This window comes from Metopolophium dirhodum, chromosome 1, assembly GCF_019925205.1.
Source record: "Metopolophium dirhodum isolate CAU chromosome 1, ASM1992520v1, whole genome shotgun sequence".
Taxonomy (NCBI): Eukaryota; Metazoa; Arthropoda; class Insecta; order Hemiptera; family Aphididae; genus Metopolophium; species Metopolophium dirhodum.
In genome coordinates this window covers 92300413-92325759 of record NC_083560.1, presented here as the reverse complement: position 1 = coordinate 92325759, position 25347 = coordinate 92300413, and the positions used below count along the sequence as shown (strand labels likewise).

The following is a 25347-nucleotide window of genomic DNA, read 5'->3' as shown; positions in this document are numbered from 1 at the left end:
ATCAATTAAATTTTATTTGTTGGGTAAAATTAAAAGAAAAATTAAAAAGAAGGCTCCTATAATTATATTGTTTCAATAATATATAAAAAATATTAAAAATCCATGGTCAAAATTTTTTTTTATAAACATTTAATGTTCAAATATTTACGAACATTTCTAAATTATGAGGAAGTCAGCGCACTATTTGTTTTCTCTCTCTGGCCCACGCCCATAGACAAAAACGCATTTGCGCAGAATCGTTTTTTCTATGTTTTTAAGTAATCTTTAAGTAAAATAACTCATTAAAAAAAATATAGAGAATAATATTTTTAAGGAAATAACAATAATATTGTTACAAAACATCATTTAAATTTACAACATTTTTTTGTTTATTTTGAAAGTCGAATAAAAAGTTAAATAGCAATAAAATATAAAATCGATAAGTCATTCCGTCTAAAATATTATTCTCTATTTTTTTTTGTTATGGGTGATTTTACTCTAAGATTACTTAAAAACATAGAAAAAACGATTTTGCGTAAATGCGTTTTGTCTATGTTACGCATCAGCGGGTGAGTGAGGTCAGAGAGAAAACAAATAGTGCGCTGACCATGGGCGCCTGTGAGGGGGAGTGCAAGGGGGGTGCACTTGCACTTGCACCCCCTTGGCTTGACAAAAAAAAAAAAATAATTAAAAAATTTAATGGTATTAAAACTATTTTATTTTGCATAATCATCCACATTATTTCTATTATTTATTACTATATATTTATACTTATTTTACATTATTGTCTATATATATTATTTATATTATGTATTATAACTAGACCGCGGATTATATGCATTTGCATATCTGCATATGCATTTGCATATAATCGTATTTTTTTACCAAGTATGCATATTTCATTGATCACGATGTAAATTGCATATAATCGTATTTTTAAGCAAAAAACACACTGATTAAATGTGTTAAAACGCATACTATATAGACATCTAATACATACCGACCGAACTAATTGACCGGAGTAGTTTCTACTGCTGTCGTTATTTATATATCTTATCGAAAACTCGATAAGATATTATTTAATCGTTTGCACGTGCCTCGAACAAAATCAATTCGTATTTATTTTTATGGTCACATTTCAGTCTCTCGTGAATCACCAAATCGTACACGTTAACCCTTAACTTGACGCTGTATCCTAAAAGATACACGTAATTAAGTCAATTTTGATTTTAAAAACAATATTTATTTTCTCCATGAAACTGTTGTACATTTTTCTAAATATTCCAAAGAGTTTATATTTATTATATCGTTTGATTATAGCTAAAATTGATTACGCTGTTATCATTTATCTCACACGTGGATTAGTGTTATTATCTGTTTGTGATCTACTGCGACTTTAGAGTGCTATAAGTCATTGAATATATGCGGCAATAATCTGAAACTAGTAGTATTTATTTAGGTAATCCTCGTTATCATTTGAATATAATAAAATGTTAGGTTATAATGCTCGAATATTGTTTTTTTTTTGATTGATATTTTATGTATCCAATAAGATACATTGCTCAGTTACCACATGTATAGCGTTGTATCCAATAAGATACAATGCTCAGCTGCCTCATCTATAACTTTGTATCCAATAAGATACAATGCTTAGTTGCCTCATTCTTATTGTTGTATATAAAAAGATACAGAACTTAAGATTCTGAAATAACGTATTAAATATTAATTAATAGGACCTATAATAATAATTATTATTTTTGTATTTCTGTTTTACTATTACGAAATTATTTATCTAAAGTATGTTATTATTTTATTTATTAACATTTCTACTTATCATTATACAAGCCACGCGAATAAATAAATAATAAAATCAATATTTAATTTTTATTAGGTAACTATGTTTAGAAATAAAAAAATTATTTCGTCTCGAAGTTTGCGGCTTTTGAAATCTGTTCTTCCTCCATTGGATTCAGAAGATTCTGAAACTGAAGATGAGACTGAATTATCATTAAAAAAGAAATTAAATACCCCCACCGTGACTGTTTTAGACTATTCTGATAGCAGTACACACTCTTCAAGTCCTCCAAGTGGTGCTTCTGAACTAGAGAACTATCTCAACGATATCGATGATTTTCCCATGTTTGATGAATTAGGTACGGACATCAACAATTACATAAATTTACCAACTACAAGTTACAATGATACTTTGGCTGAAGTTTCTATTTCTACTTCTAATTCTATTTTAGATTTGCCTAATGTTGAACGAAATAATATGATTGATAATCCGATTCATTTAAGTATCGTCGAAAATATATTAGATCTTTCTTCTCCAAATAATTTGCAATCAGTTAATTTACATTCCGATTCCGATTCAGACTTATTACTAGACTTAGTATTTTTTTAGTAATAAAACTTAGAATAGACATAATCAAGTGATGTACACTAATGGATACTAGATTCAAAATGAGGAATTCATAGTGATGTATCCATTAAGATACAAAAATAAAATATCGTTTACGAGGTAATGTATCTTAAAAGACACGAAATTGAAAACAGCTTCTTTGAGGTGATGTATCTTTAAAGATATACATTTCCACTCAAAATATCTCAAAAACTAAAGTTACTTTTTTAAAAATAAGGTCAAAAATGAACTTTACGGGTTTTAATTATTATAAAAAGTGATAGTTTGGAATTTTATTGCAATATTTTTGTTTCTGCCAAGTTAAGGGTTAAGATATACATTTATTTTATAAGATGCCTCCTATTAAAAATACGCGTATTCATGTTTGGATAAATGAATATCCAGGGACGTTTACTACTGACGGAATGGTTGTGTACTGCCAGATATGTGAGAAAAAAGTGCAGTGTTCAAAGAAGTTTCAAATTGTCCAGCATATATGAACAGCAACTCATATAGCAGCCTCTGAAAAAAAAGTAAGACAACCCATACTTCTGGTAGCCAGGCGCTTATATCACAGCCTCGTACTAACATTTTCTGCATTTAAACTTATTTTGGATGACAAGCGCCATAGTTTTACAATGGACCACTTGGAGCAACATTTAGTAATATACTGCTACGAGAACTACAGTTCTAAATAAATTTACATAAATATAATATAATAATTTTTTTGTTAATAAATTTTATCACCATAATTTTTTCATATTGTTTTTAAATTTAATTCTTAGTGCATATTTTAACATAGTCTATGCATATTTCTGTATTTCATGCTGCATATTTGCATGCATATAATAGAGTATTTTCACTGCATATAATCCGCGGTCTAATTATAACACTTATTTTTTAAATAATAATTGTAAACGCCTAGGTTTTTGCCAAATTCTTCAATTGAATTTGCAATGAATTTGGTATCCTCTTCTAGTCTCTTTCTATGTACACTCATCATACACAATCCAGACAATCGGTTATCACCCATAGTGGCTCTGTTCCATGTCTTGACTCGTCTTAAAGTACTGAATGAACGTTCAATGCTGCAAGTTGTTGTTGGAAGAGTTGCTCCGATCTTGATTGCGTCGGCTACAGCTGGATAAAAATCTTTTGAAATTTCGATCAAATCTAAGTATTCAATAGAATCCAATGGTTTTGTACCATTTTTCCACATTTCATACCATGTTGTGGCTTAAGTTACAAAATCTGATGACAAAATATTTCCATAGAGTCTTACAATATCATTTAATGTGGAAATAAACTGTTCTTTACTCATGTTTTTCGTAGCATAGGGATGAAGAATGAAGATTCATTAGAGAAAATAATTGATTGTGAATTTTAGAAAAGCGATCTTTTAATGATGATATAACTGAATCTAAATAAGGAACGAAAATGGATATTCTGAAAAACTCTTCATGGTTTGTAGATGGATGATTTGATCTTTGACTTTTTCGTGCAGCTACTCGAGGTTAGGTTAGGTACTAATAATGATTCATATTTTATCGTATAGTGTCAATGGATGTATAGGACATGTCAGTTGTCACGTGTATAATATACACTGTATATTCAATATATAAATCGGTCATTTTTATCGCATGCGATAAGCTTACGAGTTTTAGTGTAGGATAAAGGCTACTATTGGCAATTCCAAACGAAGTAGCTACCCTCTGGTGGCAAAGATAAGAACCTCTGAAATGTAGGTACAGTATACAGCGTGTCAAGTGTGAAGTGTGTACTGTGTATAATGTATATAGTATTATACTATTATAGAAGTCAATGTTTGTTATTACTTGTTTAGTGTTGAATACTGTTTATTTGCGAATTTTTCCTATTTTCCATTTAAGTATTTAACTGTACCTGCTGCCAATTGCCAGTGAGAAAATTTAAGATATGGCTGATCACAATTATGTTTCAATAAACGAATGTGCAAAGAAATATTGTAAACGATATTGTTGTACTCCACAATGCAAAAATAAACAAATGTAAGTCTCCCAAATTTTAGCATAATATTTATTATATTTACATCATATATACATTAAACAAAGGTAAAAATCCTTATATAGTTTGAATCCACGCTCTGACATTGTTGCTTTAAAAATTATAGTCAATGTTGAATAATAATAGATTATTTCTTAATAATGTTACACATATTCTTGTCTTTCAAACTTGATACTAATGCTGGATTGCACAAAACATTCAATGAATCAATAGTGAGCTAATGGTCCCTTAAATAAGATTTAGTGACCCGTGATTGGTCCATTAAATTTTTAGTGAACAATTAAATTTAATAAATTGTTTATGCAACCCAGCGTATGTGTATTTAATTTGGGATATTATATTCGAAAGCTAGTGCTTAGTGCTAGGTAATAGAATAAGTATTACTTAGTTGTATTGCAGATATTACCTACTTAAAAATATATTATATTCATATTTAGTAATTATTTTAAGTTTTAACTACCATTTACCAGGTCTACGTCAACTATAACATTCCATTCCTTCCCTAAACAAAAAGATTTAAAATTAAAATGGAAGACTGCTCTAAAAATTGGAAAAGAAGTGCCAAAATATGCTTTTGTCTGTTCTACACATTTTGATGACAGTGATTTTATTCCAAGCTCAAAAAGTAAAGAATAAAGATTAATAATAAATAATATATCAATCAAAAATGCATTTTTTTATGAAAAGTATATACCATGTATGTATAGCTAGTTCACCAGCAAAAATAAGAAGGCTGAAGATTGGTGTAGTACCTTCAAAAAATTTACCTGTTCGGTCACTGGACAAAGTGCTTTTAACTCCAACAAAAGAAAAAATCATTAAGAGAGCTGAGAGATTGAAACAACGTCGTCAAAATAAAGAACATTGTCAAATTTTATTTCAAAATGACTGGTAAGTTAAATTCAACAAAAATACCAAATAATTGATTTGAATAAATTCTATTAATTTTTAATTTGTTTTTTTTAGTTTACCAGATAGTACACCTATTACTGATGTAGAGGAATTATCTTCATCTTCTACACAAACTAATGTCTTGACCCAAGAAAAAACTACAGTATTATCAAATGAAATTAAAACTGCCGATAAAGAAGTCCAAGTTAATACATTTCATTCCGATTCTCTTTTTAAAAGAAGTATTATGGATTTGATTAGAAATGATGAAGATTTAGTTGCATTAACAGGGATACCCAGCATGGACAAGTTGTTAAAACTTGTCAATATTGTTGAATTTGTGATAAAAAGTTTAAATTATAATATCAATTTTTCTCTTGATATTCTTCATAGAATAGTGTTAGTATTAATGAAGTTAAAACTAAATACATCTTACAAATGCTTGGCAGTTTTATTTGGTGTTTGTAAAAGTACTTGTGCAAATTACTTTTACGAAACAATTGATTTGTTATATTTAATTTTAAAACCTTTAGTTTTGTGGCCTTCTAAATCAAGTATTTCTAAAAATATTCCTAAATGTTTCATAAATTTCACAAGTACTAGGGTCGTAGTTGATGGAACAGAAACCCCTATAGAAGTCCCAAAATGTTTGTCATGTCGAATTAGAACTTATTCTTTTTATAAAGGTAAACATACTATTAAATTTATGGTAGGCATTTCTCCAGATGGCCTAATAACTTTTGTTAGTGATGTGTATAGTGGCAAAGCATCTGACAAACATATATTTGTAGAAAGTAATATTTTAGAAAAGTGTGATATAGGTGATGGTGTTATGGCTGATAAAGGTTTCCTTGTTGAAGAGGAATGTTCTAGGGCAGGTGTTAAATTATTTCGTCCCCCTTTTTTGAAAAAAAATAAACAACTATCTTTGATTTCAATTACTGACATATTAAATAATTAAAAAATGACCACTAAATTACAGAATAATTATAACCAGTTGGAGAGTGTTGAGTACTGGACGCCGGACGGTGACTATTACGAATATTACCTACATTTCATTATCAATTGTGATAAGAGAAGAGCGCTCTCTATATTTGCTTGGAATCGCCAATTGTTATTATTGGGTTTTCTAATGACTAATCATAATCACTAGCCCGCGTTACATTCCGCGCGACCAGACAATATCCAGTATTTTTGATTCAACATCGATAACATCAATTTTGACCCGCCGTGCAAAAATGACAAATGATAATGACGAATGACCAACTCGGTTAGGTGTGAGGATCGCGGTAGTAGGTAGGATCGGATGCTTCGCGTCGTAGCTGGCGTCGGAATAGCGCAGACGGCCTCCCACTCGTACAATGTTGTTGTCGTCGATGTATGGTGCTAATTGTGCCAAAGATGGAGGCGTAATCGTAGACTTATTTTTCAGCACTTTAATCAAATCTGCAAAATAATGTTGTTGTGTACGTTGTACGGCGATCGACAAAGACTTTTCTCGCTCGGGGAACGTGATAGGACCGACCCGTAGCGGTTGCCGTCGGAGACGATAAGACAAATAACGCGTGACGTAAGACAACAATCGTAACTTCTTGTCGAGCGACGAAAATTTACTAATAAAATCCAACGAAGACGGATGAACGTTGGCAACCAACGTCTAGACGACATTAGGCCGAGTTTCAGGCAACTGGCTCGGATCGAGCGGTGTAAATTTCGACGGCGGCCATTGGTCTTCGGGAAGTCGTACGAGCTCCGGACCGTCCCAATAAATAAACGAAGACAACATTAATTTTGGCATAAGTCCATGGGATGCTGGATCTGCAGGATTGTCGTGCGTTGATGCATAATTCCATACGCAATCCGGTAGTAACTGACGTATTTTAGCGACCCGATTGGTCACAAAAATTTTGAATTGTTTACGGTCCGCGGTCAACCACGAGAGAACTACTGACGAGTCCGACCACGCGCGCAGACGAGATATAGACACTTCGGTTGACAACACAGATTGGACGTGATGAAGTGTCTGGGCCAACAGCAGGGCCCCGCATAATTCCAAGCGAGGTATGGAAAGCGACTCGTTGGTGGTGGCACTTTTCAGAGGAGCGACCTTGGTCTTACAGGTGATGAATTTGACGCAGATGTCACCGGCGGCGTTGATAAAACAGAGATACACAACCGCCGCATATCCCTTAATTGATGCGTCCGCGAAACCCAATAGCTGAACGTCCTGATGACAGACGACGTCGATGTAACGTGGAAGATTTAGGTCGAATACAAGCGGAAGCTCAGTGCAAAATTGTTGCCACATAGCTTGCAGTTCGGGGGACATCGGATCGTCCCACCCGAGTTTATCGCACCATAATCGCTGCATAAAATATTTTGCCCACAAAAGCATAGGGCCTAGGGCACCAATAGGGTCGAACAAGCGCGCAATGACGGACAACACCTGACGCTTCGTCGAAGAAATTTGGTTAACACTGGTATGATAGGCAAATTTGTCGTTATTCGGGTCCCAATGCAGACCTAGGACCTTTACGGAGTGTTCTTCGCGCGGGTCGAACGATATAGACAGCACGTGGTCATCGGAAGAAACGGACTCGAGGACGATGGTACTATTGCTAGTCCACTTGCTCAGCATGCAGGCACCGCTGCGTAATAGACCGACAATATCCTCCTTCCGACGTAGTAGGAGCTCTTCGGTTTCGGCCCCGATAACGATGTCGTCGACGTAGGCGGCTCGAGTAAGGACGTCTTTTGCAAGTGGAAAACGATGACCGTCTTGCCGGTTGAGTTCGTGAAGGCAACGTATAGCGAGATACGGCGCGCAGTTGAGACCGTACGTGACAGTACACAGTTGAAAATCGACGAGGTCGTCAGTAGGCGAGTCGCGCCAAAATATATGTTGAAATGCCCGGTCTTCTTGACGAATTAAAATTTGCGATACATTTTAACGATGTCGGCGGACAAAATGTACCTGTGCATACGGCAACGAAGTAGAATGTCACGTAAATCAACTTGAAGTTTGGGTCCGGTGCACAACACATCGTTTAATGAGCGACCGGAAGACGAGGCGGGCGAAGCGTCGAACACGACGCGGATCTTGGACACGTCACCGTCAGCACGGCGTGATGCGGAATAAAATATTTACCGGGTTCCGAAGCCGGTACCATGTGTCCTTACGATTGATAGGTAGACATGAACTTGCGATAAGCAGCATACAACTCGGAGTCCTTAGTCAACCGTTTTTCTAAGTAGTAAAAACGTTTCATCGCGATGGAGCGCGAATCGCCGAGACCGTGGCGCGGTGTGTCTTGCTGTTGAGCTGTATTCGCGAACAAATGACGAAATGGTAGTGCTACACAAAATCGACCGGTAGAATCACGCGAAGAAGATTTTGGTAAAATATTCTTCACACCACTGATCTTCCGTGGTGGGCGACGTAGGTGTGGTGGGCTCTTCGACCAACCAAAATCGTTGTAATAGATCTCCGATTGACGACGGAGCGATCGTGGTGGTCAGCGTGACTGGAGGTGGCTTGCTCGGAGTAGAAAACGACCCGAAAATTATCCATCCGAGTTGGGTGTCGAGGGCCGATGGTAAGCCCGAAAGATGCTCCACACCGGCGTGAGAGCGGATAAGACTAGGTAGGATATCTGCGCCGAATAAAATGTCTATGCGCGACGGAATGTCGAAGTTCTCGTCCGCGAAACGGAGATGTCGATATTGTTGACGCACGGCTGTCGGCAACCGGGTGGATGGCATGGCGCCGGTAATCTGTTTTAAAATAACTAATTCAACGGACGGGAACAAATCAGATTTAAAACGCGACGAAAATTGACAACTGGTTACACCTTGCACCTGTGACACAGGATTTTGCGCGAAACCGACGATGTCAGACTTGTACCGGCATTTCGAAAGTCCAAGTCGCGCTGCACACTCGCTGGTCACGGCCGAAATCTGCGAGCCACTATCGAGCAGCATGCGTACGCATTGCACTCGGTCCCAAGCGTCTTTAACGTGAACAATCGCCGTACCTAATACGACGGTAGAATTGGTGCAGGCGGCACCCACAAACGAACTGGACCCGCCACTCGACGTGGTTGATTGCGATATCGGGTTAGTATTCTGAGTAGTGTTATCTACAATTGGGGTTCGATCTTGCTCGCGATGTAGCAAGTTGTGATGACGTTTACTTTTGCACGACGTACAACCCTTCGTTGATTGACATGCATTGACCATGTGAGTCGGACTCATACACGCAAAACACAATTTACGAGCTAATACGGCCTCTCGTCGTTTATCTACAGACATACCGGCGAGCTTCGGACATTGATATATTCGGTGATCAGACTTATCACAACATAAACAGTTTCTAGATCTAACTTTGTTCGATGTAGACGTAGTAACGGCGAACATCGATTTTTTTGGTACAAATGATTTTTGGAACTGCGCCTTAGATTTTTCATGCGGTTTTATAGTAATATCAGGTTTACTAGAATTTATGTTCTCTAATACTCGACAGCGTTGTTGTACGAAATTGAGTAACTCGTCGAACGTTGGAATTGTAGAATTCGACGTATTGGATTCGAATAATTGAATCGTCATCGGATCGAGAACTCGGGATCCCATGTGGAATAATAAAAAACTTGAAAGGTCGTTGACACCGAGTGGTTTAATTATGGCTACATTTTCTTTGAATGTGTTGATAAACGACATCAAAGCAGGTAACGACTGATGTGTAATAGGTTTGAATGCAAATAGTTTATCTAAGTGTGCCGACGCTAGCAGACGCTTATTATCAAACCGAGCGAACAGTGCTTCCCAAGCGAGGGCGTAATTGTTCGCAGACAGCGGTATTGACTTGACAACAGCGAGAGCGTCATCCGATAAACACGACAATAAATAGTGAAAACGTTCGGCATCACCAATGCCGGTGTTGTCATGTACGAGAGATACATAAATATCGCGGAACGAGTGCCATTCCAACAAACTACCGTCGAAACTAGGCAGCTGAATTTTCGGTAACGGAACGAATTGTTGTGGCGTGGACGCGTTGGACGACGAAGACGACGATTTGATTTCGGAGACACTGTGCGTGTATTATAATTTTTTATAACTAACCTTTCTTTCGATACTTAGTCCAGCAGATGTATTTGGACTTTTTATAAAAGGAGTCAGGGGATTGGTTAACTCTTGCACTAGAATTTTACTTAATCGATAGGTCCCAATGAATTGTCGGTCAGAGAGTACTTAAAAATTAAAATGTTTATTATGATAGCTAATTTTTATAAAGCAAGTATATTGATATGATTAAATATATTAAAAAAAATAATAAAATCTAAGAGTATCAATTTATAATACATACTACACTTCAAAATGTATGAAGCGATTTTAACTGGATATTTACAGGCAAGTAAAGTATATCCTATTACTTGATTGATAATTAAAATGTATGTAATTACTAATTACCAACGAAAGGATCTTCTTGCATTAAGACTCGCCTTCCTTCATTTTCAAAGTTCATATCGTTAAATATTTTCTTATTCATTGCATTTAATTGCATATTATATACTTCAAAATCGTCATCAATTAATGCCATATTGCTTAAATTACCTAGTCTACACGTATTATTAATACAAAGTTAACGAATATCTTTACAGTTTGAGGGGTTAGATCGTACTTCGTAGATAAAATATAAAGAATATATACTAAACGAGTGTTGTGCAAGCAATTCAAGAAAAAATAAATGAAGACATGTGAAAATGTTGTGTGGAAAACCGTTTTCGTCACCTAATTGACTATCGAAGAAATTATCGAATAGTAATGTCGGAATTGTGGTCGAAAACCGTTTGAGAATAGAGTTTTTTTTTATAATCGAAACCACAGTTCCTTTCGTCCAATTTTTGATCGAAAGCCGGTTTCGATACCTTTGAGAATAGGCCCCCTGAACATGTATATATTAATCGAATAGGCTACCACAGCATTATTACACAACTGGTAATTTTAAACATGATATTATGCATTTTGAAATTGAATAAATGGAAATTTTTAAGTTTGAATAAATAATATATATTATAAAATGTTGTATACTATGTTTAATAAAGATTTTAATATTTCAATATTAATCATTCTTTAAATTTACTGTCAGCCTCCATTAAAGCAACTTTCTTTTCTTTTGCTATTGTGATTCTTTCTAAAAGATTTAACTTTGCTGTATAATATGATTTAAGAATTCCATTTCTCTCTTCACTGGCATAATGTAATTGCAAAGAAGCATCAGCTGATTATGAAATATATCAAGCTTACTAGAAAGAAATTGAATTGAATACCAGTTAAATAATTTATTTTATACAAAACTATAACAAATTTAGAAGTTTTTGAGTCATTTAACATGGATATCAACAAAACAATTTTGTATGAAATAAATTAACTTTTCAAGGTAGTTTTCTTATAAATGGTATGCTTACCTTTTTTTAACAGATAATTTAATAGGCTCTTCAGGAATTACTTTGTCTTGATTAATAAAATGTATAGCGTTGTCAATAACGTTAGCTTTGGATCTAAGTGTAAATGTTTAAAAAAATAAAATTGTACCTTACAATGCAGTAAATTATTTATAAAAGTTACATTTCTATGGGTTTCGATGCAAACTCATTAAATGATGACTGTAAATTTCCCAATATTTTAGAAGATGATGACTCAATTGGTAATGGTAAATCATTAGTGAATAATTCTTCTCCACATACATTTTGATAAACTGATTTTTCTAATGGCCTATACAATATATATCTTTCAGTTATTTACCTTTTAGACTTCATGATATCATGAATATATAATTAATATTGTATGTTATTATGTATTGATGAGATATTAGTTTTTCAATAAGAAAAATCTCATAACAATTCAACATTTAATTCTTCCTGTAAAATACTGTTATTTTCAGAATCAACTAAAAATTCATAATTCTCAAAATGAACAGTCGGTTCAACTGTATCTGGTAGGCCAAAAATGGGTACTTCTCCTATTATTACAGCAATCTTTTCCTCTATAGGTGCTAGTGTGTTTTCTTGTTCGTAACCGCCTCCCCCTGTTTTAGAAATACGTTTTTTAAGTCCAACACTTTTAGTCTTGGCATTACATTTCATATCCGTCCAAGTCTAATGGATGTTAAAGAATTATTTAGTGTACCTATTTAAAGATTTGTCACAATTTCAATTGTATGGTTGATAATTACTTTTCTCCATTTTTCTGTAGTTTTTGTTGCACCTATCATTGAATTTAAATCTAACGTTATTTTTTGCCAAAGATGTTGGGCATTTTTGTGGGTGAAATTGGTACTGAATTTGCCTTTTGTCAACTCTCGATGCGTCTCCATAAAATCTACAAGACATACCTAGTTCTGCGCCAGTGACGGACTTGTCTTTAATTTTTTTCTCAGTACTCATAGTAGTCATAGTAACTTTAGTAACACTTTTTATTGTTTTTTATACTTGGAGTGACTAATAAATACTAATAAATATGTGTAAGGAGTAAGGACTTAGCCTGAGTGTCAAACAAGTTTTAAATTTTAAATGTTGTATCAGCATATTATAGCGATCAATTTGTGATAACAACTGACAAGGATTACTTAAAAATAATTAAATGTCTTGTTCTTATATTTTCGATACGGCGAATCATGAACCGATCATGTCCCGCATGGCCGCATATAATTGTGTGTGTGTGTGTCTCCGCGGTAGATAATTATTATTTATATTACGTAAACGATATTATTTTTCTATTATTTCCTCCTAAAATACTCTAAACAGTACCTCCTAATCGTGGTTTCATTCATCTTGTCATTTGTATCATACCGTATGCATTTTATCGGTTTATGGTTTATTCAATCTGATTCCAATGAGTAATTATTACGAATTACGATAACGAACATTGAGTGAGAAATATTATTATACAAAATATTTTATTTTTTGTGCTAACATCTACAGATAGTTAATTAACTTAAAATAAACAAAAAAAATATTACAGAAAAATCGTAGCCACTCATTTCATTTTCGTAAGCCCTAGGCACAGTGCCTACAGTGCCTATGCCCTAATACGGCCCTGGCGGCAACCAGTACAAAGTACAGGTACCGCAGCGACCGTCTACACTTTGTCAACCGCCACCACGGGCTACGACAGCGCGACACCGTCGACTCTCCCACCACGCCGCAAAGGCACAAGGCGGGACGGGAAGGCAAGTCGCGTAAAGCGAGTACAGGCCGCCACGGCCTCTCTCTCATATACCTATACACCGTCGAACCGCCAACACGCCGAGTGCAGAACAAAACCTCCATCTATTAGAAAATATTGGAGCATTTTTATTATCCATAATGTCGCTGACAGTAAATAAGCCTCATGGAGACATGGAGTTATAACATGATCAACAGTATGTACTGGAAAACAATAAAAACTAAATATTTCATAATTTTTTAATAATCAGAACTATTTATAAATTATAATAAACCTACCTCATAGGTATTGCATCTGGTTTCAAATGTCTACGTTTAGGAGAATGATTTAAACTTTTTGTTGCAAAGATTTCTCAACATAATGGCTTTCAGAAAAATTTAAGTAATATACTTCATCTAAAAATGTAATTTATAAATATTAACAAAAAATCTTAGTAAATATTATTTTCTTGTTGCCCCAATGAATTTGTTTGAGCCAAAAAGCTCTTAATTGTCCATCTTTCGGGAATGAATGGATATGTGCTGGATATCTATCCTTTATAATCCCAATAATAAATTCATATATTTGTTCGACTTGCTGTTATAGGTAGTGTACGACACTCTAAAACTAGTTTTAGTTTAGTTTAATACCTAGAGCATTCGTCCTCTTTAAGAACGCCAAAAATAGTTGTAAAAACACAATGTGACACACGAATTGCATAATAATTAAGCATACTGACCACGTAACACGTAATACAATACACGTAATTGAACATTCACAAAACCAATGACCAAACACACATCAGCGATAACTGATGAGATTTCGTTTAAATAATTGTATATAACATAAGACATAACATAATCATAATATAATTATTATATAGGTAAGCACGAGAGCAGTGAATCGTGATAATAAATAAGTCAATAATATTTATTATTGAACATTCAATAATTTAATATTATGGCCGGAAATATTATAATATTGTAGTTCCAATTAACAACCGCCGGCAGCGTTAGTAATAGTTCACTTTTTCGTAATGTGGTGCGTCTCGCGTTGTTATGCCGAGACGGCCAACAACGTTTGTAGATAGGAATAAATTAACACTAGATGTAAATATTGAAGTGTGTTTAATATTGCGATTAAATAAGTATTTTAACAATGACGCGAAGGGTTTGTCACACGCGGTGATATAGTGGTTCGCGTCGCCTCCAAACAATATAGTCGCGTTTGACTCGTTCGGGACAGTTGACTTCTCGCGGTCGAGATCGCTCGTCGGGAACCTCGTAGCCGTGGCTGTTGTTGTCTAAGGGCAAGGCCGCCCGCAGGGGGGGAGGGCCACGCCCCCCCGCTAATTTCGATAATACCTCATTTTTATGGCATTTATCTGCATTTTATATAGCGGTCTTGAAGGCGATAAGGAGGACTGATAACCGATAAGGTGACACAAAATTGTTCGTCAGTTTTCAATATCACTAGGTGGTCTATAAACAATTGTGGTTTTAATTGGTAACGTCATAGTGATAACCATGGTTGAAGATAGAATTCTATTTTGTGAGTGATAACTGTTTTATACTTTTATGATAATATTGTTGTTATTTTGTTAACGATTACCTAATAAGACGTGATGTCGTGATATATTAGTGATTCATTTATTTAATTAGAAGTTAGAATAAAATTTAAAATAAAAAATGGATTCAAGAAAACATAACTATACTATTATGGATAGTTTCTTTATTAAGAAGAAAAATGTCGATATTCAAATTGCGTCTACATCTAATTCAGTAGAATTAAATACAAATTATGAAACTACAGCTAACAAACCACAGGTATGATTATATTTTAAAATTTAACATAATCAAAATATATTATTTATAGAATCAATTATCGCAGGATATTCAGGATAATTATTCGAATGATGTTAATGTTGGATTATTTGTAGGCAAGAAGGTTGACAATGCGCAAAAATATAAAATGCTTACATCTCCGTGCATGTCTAGTAGTTCTTATGATTATAAAACAGATGTTGCTTCTGGTAAAAGACCTTTCTTACTAGCATAGCTTAAGCAATATTTGGCTTTGTTATTCAACAGTTTTAAAAGGTGCTTTATGTAAATTTTGTGTGCTTTTTGACCCCCCCCCCCTTGATAAAGGTGGTGTGCATGGTGCATTTATAAAAACGACATTTAGTAAATACAAAAATTTCCAAGAACAGTCTAAATGTCATGTCAAAAGTGCTTGGCATAATCATTCAGTTCAGAGAGCCAATGATTACATTTCTATTATGAATGGTAAGAAAACTGATGTATATCAAATGATAAACTCTTCAGTAAGGAAAACAATTGAATCGAATAAAGATAAATTAAAATCAATTATTTCATCAGTTATATTTCTTGGAAAACATGGGTTACCTTTTAGAGGGACAAATGATGATGCAGCTGTATTTAACAATTTATTAAACTTTAGAGTTGAAAGTGGTGATGTAAAATTGGAAAATCATCTTAAAAAAGGCCCCAAAAATGCAACATACATATCTCATAGAATGCAAAACACTATAATTTCTCATTTAGGTTCTGTTATATCCAATATAATTTTGAACCGAGTTAAGAATGCTGAATGTTACTCAGTATTAGCTGATGAAACTATGGATGTACAAGGTGTAGAGCAGCTGTCAATTTGTTTAAGATATGTATTTTATGAATAAAGTCAATCGGTTTTGAAAGAAGATTTTGTTGGATTTATTGCTTTAGATAAATTAGATGCTGAAAGCATAGCTTATAAAATATTATCAAGTTTGGAAAGTTGGGGATTAGATTTGAATAAGTTAGTTGGGCAAGGATACGATGGTTTTTACACCTTTAGCCATATGTCACGAGGGCGGCTACTTCACGCCTTCACGACGCGGTCACATCCCTCCGACGGGTTTCGACAGGGCGCCCTGACGCCAAGCTGACGGTCCCCCGCCGGCTGCTCTCGTTCGAGATAGATCGGTGGGTTTTGTATAACCGCGTCAGCGAGCGCTGGATTCGACCCAGTCAAATTCCTCCCCTTCTACTAAGGCGCTACTCCCGACAGCCCCCGCGAGGCCATCCACATAAGTCGCGAACGCGCAGCCGGCGAGCGCGAGCACGCGAGGTACACGCGCGCGTCGGCCGGATGCACGCCACAAAGCTCGACGGGCACTGATACCGTTCGGGCGTTAGCAATGTCGGGTTTTCAGTGGGGCTGTCCTCGTCGCCCGCGGGATGAGATTTAAGGATCCGTTATCCAGAGTACTCACAACGACTCTTTTCCCACTAGCGTCGGCATGGGAACAGTTTTTTACGCTGCCGCGGTGCGACCTTTTTTGAGTGGTACGGTTTTCTTTTGCCGGGTGCCGTGTCCGTACCGATAACTCGGGTTTGGGTGCCTGTCGGGTTTGGGGGTACTTTCCTAATTTTTTTTAAAAAAAATGCTTGTATAGAAACGCTCTTTTATGTATGGTTGTTACAACTGTTTAGTGATTGGTTTCTAGATTGAAATATTTTTATATCCGTGTAAATATTTTCCCAAACAGTATCTATATTGGATTAATGTAGTGTATTGTGGTCTCGGTCTGTTTCACAGACATACGTATCGGCCACTTAAGTGTATGTAGCTGTCAAATGTATAAGCGTTTATGTTCAATATTGATCTGAAATAATATTAAGATAAGAAAGGTTTAGAGCTACACCACTCCGACCATAAATAATAGTAATAATAATAATTTATTTATATAATTATTAGATCAAAAGGAGATATCACCTGTGTGTTTTTCTGTGTCTTATAATATTAGTACGTCTTGGAACGTTAACGAAGTGTGTTAACTGTAGTGTGATCATGGAACCACAAGTTGAACATATGTTGAGTAAAAAAAACAAAAAAACTTTTTGTAATTGATGATTTTAAATTTTATTTTCAAAAGTTATTGTGCAATGATATTGAAAGGTGGGCTTGTTGTAAACGTTCGTGTACGTCTTATATAAAATTATTGTATATAAACAGTGAACATAAAGTTATATTCCGCAAGATAGATCATAATCACAATAAAGAGTCACCTTCTACAATATTTATATGTTTTATTGTAATGTAACAAAATCCCGATCCTCCAGTTGAAAAGTAAGTTATTTATTTGCATATACCCCTCTAAGAGATGGCATGCAATACGGACAGACCCCTCCAAGAGACGGCATGCAATTCGGACGACCCGATTTATATTTATTTTTTTGGCATGCAATTCGGATGCACCGACTCAGTTCAGGTTAAGATTGAAGATTGAACCGGCTTCGAGCATGCAGACTGAGCCGCCGAACAGTGCCTGACCCCCCCCCCCCCCAAACAATGGTTATGCGTTCTGTGATTGGCCGACAGTCATCGCCGGTCGTCGGCGCCGGTGCTGGCCGCCGTGCATACGCTCCCACCGCTGCACAGTGGTCTGACAAGTAATTTTAGCTTGCCGAAATTAATATCATCCTTAATTTATTAGATATTACTATTTAATACATCAAAACATATGTATTCGAAGGCAACAAATTCAAATTTGGCAATATTTTTTTAATTCAACCCATTATTATTAACATTTTTGATATTTTAAAAAAAAATTTTAAAAATTATAATTTTTTTTTGTACAATAATTTATTTTCGTTCAAATTTTTAATTTTGTAAGATTTATTCAGAAAAAAAAATGGATTTTACATTACATACACATCATAGTTAAAAAGGATGCTTTATTATTTAATGGATTTAGTGCACAATGGAATAATAAACTGTTTTTTGTATACATTTTTACTTTATTTATTCGATATTTACAAGGTTTTGTGCTTCATCGGAAAGCTTGAGTATATTTTTTTTTAGTACGTTACGTAAACTTGATATAACTGGATCCGATGATACACATGACATATGTACAAGATCTTCATTATTATTGATCCTAGAATTTTTTCTTGAATGATGTTGTCTAAATATCTTAAAATCCTTATTTCTGCATTCCTGAGCTTCCTCGGATAATTGACCTAATAGTTAATATATAAAATAATAAGCTTGTACGAATGTAATATAAATATTTTGAGAAATCACCAATTGGAAGTAGTGCGTGTTGAATAACATCAGCACCGTGTATTAATATTTTATGTACACTCGCGGGCATGTTATACCATGGATATAGAGTAATATAATATTTTGCTGTATCCAAACAATAGTTCTTAAATGATTCTGTATCTATTTCGTAACCACTAGCTAAAACCATCAGTATATTTCCAAATTTTTTAATAAGTTCTTCATCTATATTGGTAATTTTGGCACTTTTCAAAATTTTTAAAAAATTTTCTAGCTGTATTACCATCGTTTGTCGTACCATGCCCTGTAACAAAATATTATTTATTATCTAAATATTGTTTAAATAATCTTTCAGTTGTTTTTGTTTATACCTTGCAAAACTATATCGACTAAAAGACCCATTTCAGATCTAAACTCATCTTGAATCTTTTTTTTTCTTTCCGAAAATATTTTCTTGTGTTCTTCCGATCTAAAATTATGTTAAGAAAAAATTATCCTAATACATTTATTCAATATGAAAACATGATTAAACAAACTAACCTGACTTGCCAACTTTTAAAAGGTAAACGATAGGATACGTGCAGCAAACATTCAAAAAAAACGTATCCAAGCATGTAGTGTTGATAACCCGAACCTAAAATTATTAATTTTAATTTTGCTTAGTTTATCTATATCGCTTACATTTTATGGCGTACATCCGCAAATATAACAAGACTGACTTGATGTACTTGTCAATGAATTACATACCTGAAATATACATCAATATAGAAAAATGTCAAAAAAAAAATTAAAATTAGAATAGAATCCGAAACATAACTTGTTTTTATCTTTCCATCGACCATTGAAAATATGAGTTTATGCTGAATATTTAGATTTATGCCATTATGTGTAATATTTGTTGCTACTAATTTGTTAATTTGCATTTCTATATCCTCTACTTCTTCTTTAGTACTTTCCTTAGTTTCTTTTTTAAATAGGAACTTTATTGGCCGGCAAAATCTAGTGGATGATGGTCGAGGATTTTCCCAAATAGTATAATTAATATTATCTTCTACTACGCGTAATTAAAGTGGTACGATTGAGAACATAAAAATGTCATGATCAGTAGATGATGGTGAATGTGGTTGATTAAAATTTATTCTATATTGAGACTGACCACTGGATCAGACAATCGTGTATGAAGACGTTATAGTTTTAAGTTTTAAGTTTTACGTTTTAAGTTTAGAAACCCGACGTCAATGGCCAGGTTAAATACCGTGTCTGTGTGGATTTTCGCCGACTGAATGAGGTCACGATAGGAGATGCTTTCCCACTTCCAAATATTGTGGATATTTTGGACCAACTAGGCAGGTCAAAATATTACAGTACCTTGGATTTAGCCCATTGGTACCACCAAATTTTGATGGATCCCTCCGACCGTAGTAAAACGGCGTTCTCTACAGACCGGGGACATTTCGAATTTGAACGAATGCCATTTGGTTTGAAGGGATCTCTAGGGACCTTCTAGAGGCTCATGAATAAAGTTTTGATCGGTATAAATAGAATCAAAGCATTCGTATATCTAGATGATATCATCATCTATGCAAAAGATCTAAATGATCATTCACAGAAAATCACCGAGATTTTTCAGAGACTCCGCCAATATAATCTCAAACTTCAACCACTGAAGTGCGAATTTCTCCGAAAGAAGTTAAATATCTCGGACATCAAATCACTGACGAAGGAGTCAAGCCAGATCCTCAGAAAATAAGTTGTGTGAAACAATTTCCAATTCCGAGAAATGTGAAAGAGGTCAAGTCTTTTCTAGGACTCTCAGGTTAATACAGAAGATTCATCAGAAACTACGGGCAGATCGCTAAGCCACTGAACTCATTGTTAAAAAAGGACGTTCCTTATAGATAGAGCGATTTATGTCAGGAATCATTTGAAACATTGAAGAACCTCCTCACTCAAGCTCCGATTCTACAATACCCAGATTTCCAGAAGCCATTTAATCTAACGTGTGATGCAAGCAACTACGCCATAGGCTGTATTCTGTCTCAAGGACCTATTGGAAAGGACCAATAGCCTTCGCATCAAGGATACTAAGCAAGGCTGAAATCAACTACAACACAACGGAAAAAGAACTAACTAGTATTGTATGGAGAATAAAAGTATTTAGGCCGTACCTTTTTGGACAGCATTTTAACGTAATAACGGACCATCGTGCATTGGTTTGGTTATTCAATATTACAGACCCGGGATCACGTTTAACTCGATGGCGTTTGAAGCTTGAAGAGTACCAGTATACTATTCATTACAAACCAGGAGTGAATAATACCAATGCAGACGCACTGAGTCGTATTCAAATAGTAACTACGAGAGCTGAAACCTCGTTGGGACATCATAACCAGTCAGAGGCTCCAGAAACTCAAGGAACCTCTTTACAATTAGTAGATAACGAATACCTAGACTTAGAATCGAAGGGCGAAGGTGATGTTGGTTATCAAACATTTCTGAAAGCAGATGAAACTAAGCTGGGTCCTACGAAGAACATTGCCGAGCGAACAGGAGATCTGTTTTCCGTAGATGTTGGAATCTCATTAGCTCATTGTGTATCGGCAGATTTTAAATCGAGAAAAGGAATTGCATTCGAATTCCGAAACCGATTTGGAAAAGTTAATGAACTCCGTCGACAAAAATGCCAAATAATAGAGATTGCAACAATTAATGTGAACAATCATCAGGTGTTTTATATAATCACAAAAGAATTTTTCTGGCAAAGAACAAGTTATGAAATTCTCTTTCAAAGTCTGCAGAACCTCAAGTCAATCTGTGTCAAGTATAAAGTTACACAGCTCGCTTGTCCACGTCTAGATTGCGACCTAGATGGACTGAAGTGGGAAGTCGTACGAAATATATTAAGGTGTAACGCGAAAATACAACAAAATTGCACAACAATACCAATGGCAGGGCATGAGAGCACAAATCCGGAAATACATAAAGAATTCGAAAAAGTATTCATGGACATCGTAGGGCCTCTCAACAAGTCTTACCACGGGAATTCGTATATATTAATTCTGATCGATGATTTTTCAAAGTTCACTTGGGCGTGTGCCATGAAGTATCATGAAGCAAACACCGTCGCACAGCATTTTGTTACTCAATTTGTATGTCTGCATGGACAACCAGAATCTCTAGTGACGGACTGTGGAACCGAATTCCTTAGTAAGGTTTTTAATGAAGTATGCAAACTCTTGAAGATCTCTCAAACTTCAACTACTCCGTATCATTCTCAGAGTAATGGTAGTTTAGAGAGAAGTCATAGAACCCTCGGTGAATATTTGCGGAACTACTCTGGAAAAAATCCGCAAAACTGGGATGTATATGTTCCTTATGCCATGTACTGTCATAATTCTTCAGTACACACCTCCACAGGGTTTCAACCACATGAAGTCGTGTATGGATATCCATTATCAATACCAAATTCTCTAAGTCGTAAGCCAGAACCTCAGTATAACTATCAAGACTACCAATATGAAATGAAACGTCTTAAGCAAGAAACGCATCAGATGGTAACAGAGCAACAAATGAAATCAAAACACAAATTGCAGGAGCGATATGATCGTACAGCAGTACCATTGCAAATCAATGTAGGTGATAAAGTCATAGTGCAAGAAAAAGCAAGTAAAGGAAAATTAGCACCTAAGTGGTTAGGATCATTCACAGTGGTGGAAACTAATACACTCTCCGAATGTGACCATATTAAAAAAAAATAAACATGTAAAATTGCACAAAAATCTATTGAAGAAATTTCATGAATGAAATCTAAATTGTGTTTCGGAATCTCACTGTTATGTTGTGGACTTTTAAACTCTCAGAGAGGACGTTTTCAAGTTACTTCATTCCAGAACTCATCAGGCTTATACTTTGAAGCAATGGGACCTCTTCGCATATCTTACACAAATTGGGATTTCATCACTTACGTAAATCTGACAACTTATTACATGAAGTACCAAATACTCCAGAAATTCCATGATCAAACGGGAGACGTTTGTATTCAACTGAAAAAAAGAGAAGACTCGATCTTAACTAGTGCGTGTACGGATTTCATACAATCCACGTTTCCGTTCATGCAAGAAATTGAATCAAATTTCAATTCTGTCATACGAATCCTTGGGTCAAACCACAGAACTTCTGAACATCCAAATCGACAACCTCGCGGGTTGATAAATGCAGTAGGAAGGCTAGCAAACATTCTTTTTGGAGTTTGCTCTGATCAAGATGCAGAATTCTTTTACAAAAACATTGAAGATCTAGCACATTCCGAGGATAAACATGTTCATCTATCACAGGAACAAATACGCATTGTCTCTTCAGTCATGAATAATGTTAATTCTACCATGCATAAACTACTAGCAGATGATCAAAAATATAAACAAAATAGAAGGACAATCCAGGCGTTCTGTGGCAACAATCAATGTATTGGAAATACAAAACACCTTCCTGGAGCACACTGCAATATTGACAGTTTTTCTAAACCAATTCGCTTGGGAAACTCAAAACCTGCAATCCATTGTAAACTCAGCATTAAATGGATTGATGCATACAAATGTCTACCCCCCATCTCAATTGATTCACGAACTTAAACAAATACAACTGACATTACCGTCTACACTGGAGCTACCTATAACTGAATCTCATTTATCAATTCCTGAATTATTCAAAACATCCAAGTTAAGCGTAGTGTACATCCAACAGAATCTCGTATTTGTGACCCGTATACCCTTATTGTCAAACCTTCGGTTTAACCTGTTTCATAATATTCCACTTCCGATACCTACAAATAAAGGTAATATAGTAATCATTGAACCACAAGCTCAGTACTTGGCAATAAGCGATACTAATGAATATCATTTTAGTCTAACCGAAAATCAGTATGAAAAATGTGAAACATTGTTCTCTTTTAAGTTATGTGTAAATCCTGAGGCAATCAGTAAATTTATACACCAGGAAAATTGTGAGGTATCTTTGTACAATTCCCCGTATCAAACGAAAGGAGCGCGTAATTTCAAATATCTAAGCCTAAATACTACAATCTGGCATAAGCTTTATCTGCAAAACGCGTGGTTATATTATTGCATTTCGCAGGCAGTGACAGTAACATGCTCACAAAACTCTAGCAGAATTCTACTAACGGGTACAGGAAAAATTCAAATTTCCGATAATTGCGTTATATATACAGAAAATCTGATCTTAACACCATCGAGAACCCTATCATCAGAAATTCATAAAGATTTCGTTCCAGAAAATCCAAATCTGCACGCAATGTTAAAAATACCAGAATTAATTAACAGTCATGTCCCCGAGCAAATAGATACAAATAAATATTTTAAACATTTTAATCAGTTAGCTGAAGATACGGAAATCTGAAAGAATTATCTAAAATGTACAACGATACCAAAATATTTGTAAATCCAGACCATCATTTTACTATAGTTTATATTATTGTCATTTTAATAATAGTAGTAAGTCTGTACATGTTGATTAAATATAAGTGTAATCTACCCCGGCTCTACAGACCAGAAGTAGCAGAGTGTACGCAACCCATACACTCCTCTACAAATTCTAAAAGCTTCAGAGCATCGGGACTCACGGATGAAGTGAAACATGGTGATCATTAGACCCCCATGTAGTCCGGGGGGTGTTGTGAACCCCTGTCTGTATGCTATACACAGTATGATATATAGTAATAGTATAATATAGAATAGTGTGTAAGCATATTAATATGTGAACAGGCAGAGTCACACGGGCTAAGGGAATTCGCTGTGTGGACAGTTTTGAGCCCGAGCGAGCCTCTACCGTGTCTCGCTGTCTGTATAAGAGTCAGTGTAGTACTGTCAGACCATCGAGCAGAACCTCTGTTAATCTTTTAAGTCTAATTATTTAAATCTAAGTATTCTGTACAACTGATTATATTAATAAAGTATTAGTGATAACTCATACACCACGTATTTCTTATTAGCGAACAAACTCGGTTTTGGAGACGTCCATAACATAACTATCCAAAGAGTAATAAAATAAAAATCAATGTACAAAAATAGCTACAAGAAAAGAGAGTTCAGTTTTCACCCTTTTATCAATATAAATATGTATGAAAAATATTCCGTAAGTAAATGTTCTGTAATATAGATTTTTTACATCTTTTTATAGTTTTAAGTTGATTAAAAATAATAAAGTGTAACATTATGTGCATCAAGTATTTTATATAAGAAAATAATAATAATAAATGTATAGTTTGAACGTGTAAAATATTCGTTATCAATTTTAAATATGCCGAGCGTTATTCTGCGCTAATTTTGGAAACCCTAATAAAAAAACACCATGAGGCGCGTTAGTGACGAGTACCAGTTATTATTTAACCTACTATACTTGTCATTTGATTTATTTTATATCTATTATAAATCTCTTTTGTTTTGCACCCCGGCCGGTATTTTATTAAAAATAAAAAAACTTCTGTTTTTAAGCTAATTTCAATTTTCTATATTAATGTAAAATACGGAGAAATAAATAATTATAAATTATAAATGATAGTATAGTACGCAATTGAATTCAACAGGTAGCGCTGTGGTTCGGCGAGGGTTAACCGCTAGGTACGCGTGGCCCGTCAGCCACCAGGGGAATTATTATTCATTATCAGGGCTAGGATTTGTATGCAATAAAAAACGGTAAAATATGCATTTTATTTACCAAAATATGCAAAAATATGCATTTAAATT

General features: G+C 34.9%; 3 protein-coding genes across 3 annotated transcripts; 1 reads left to right on the top strand and 2 right to left on the bottom strand.

Annotated features, from left to right (window-relative positions):
• Window positions 1-4943: 4943 nt before the first annotated feature.
• Window positions 4944-6275, top strand: LOC132945597 (uncharacterized). The gene is made up of 3 exons (XM_061015371.1): window positions 4944-5048; window positions 5131-5314; window positions 5390-6275. Exon 3 carries the CDS (start codon window positions 5562-5564, stop codon window positions 6273-6275), a length of 714 nt encoding a protein of 237 aa, XP_060871354.1. The 5' UTR covers window positions 4944-5048; window positions 5131-5314; window positions 5390-5561.
• Window positions 6276-6971: 696 nt separating this feature from the next.
• LOC132945591 (uncharacterized) lies at window positions 6972-8358 on the bottom strand. The gene is made up of 2 exons (XM_061015365.1): window positions 8289-8358; window positions 6972-8230 (listed from the first exon to the last, which is right to left on the bottom strand). Exons 1-2 carry the CDS (start codon window positions 8356-8358, stop codon window positions 6972-6974), a joined length of 1329 nt encoding a protein of 442 aa, XP_060871348.1.
• Window positions 8359-18328: 9970 nt separating this feature from the next.
• Window positions 18329-18875, bottom strand: LOC132945581 (uncharacterized). Its single transcript, XM_061015357.1, has 2 exons — window positions 18611-18875; window positions 18329-18546 (listed from the first exon to the last, which is right to left on the bottom strand). Exons 1-2 carry the CDS (start codon window positions 18873-18875, stop codon window positions 18329-18331), a joined length of 483 nt encoding a protein of 160 aa, XP_060871340.1.
• Window positions 18876-25347: the final 6472 nt, after the last annotated feature.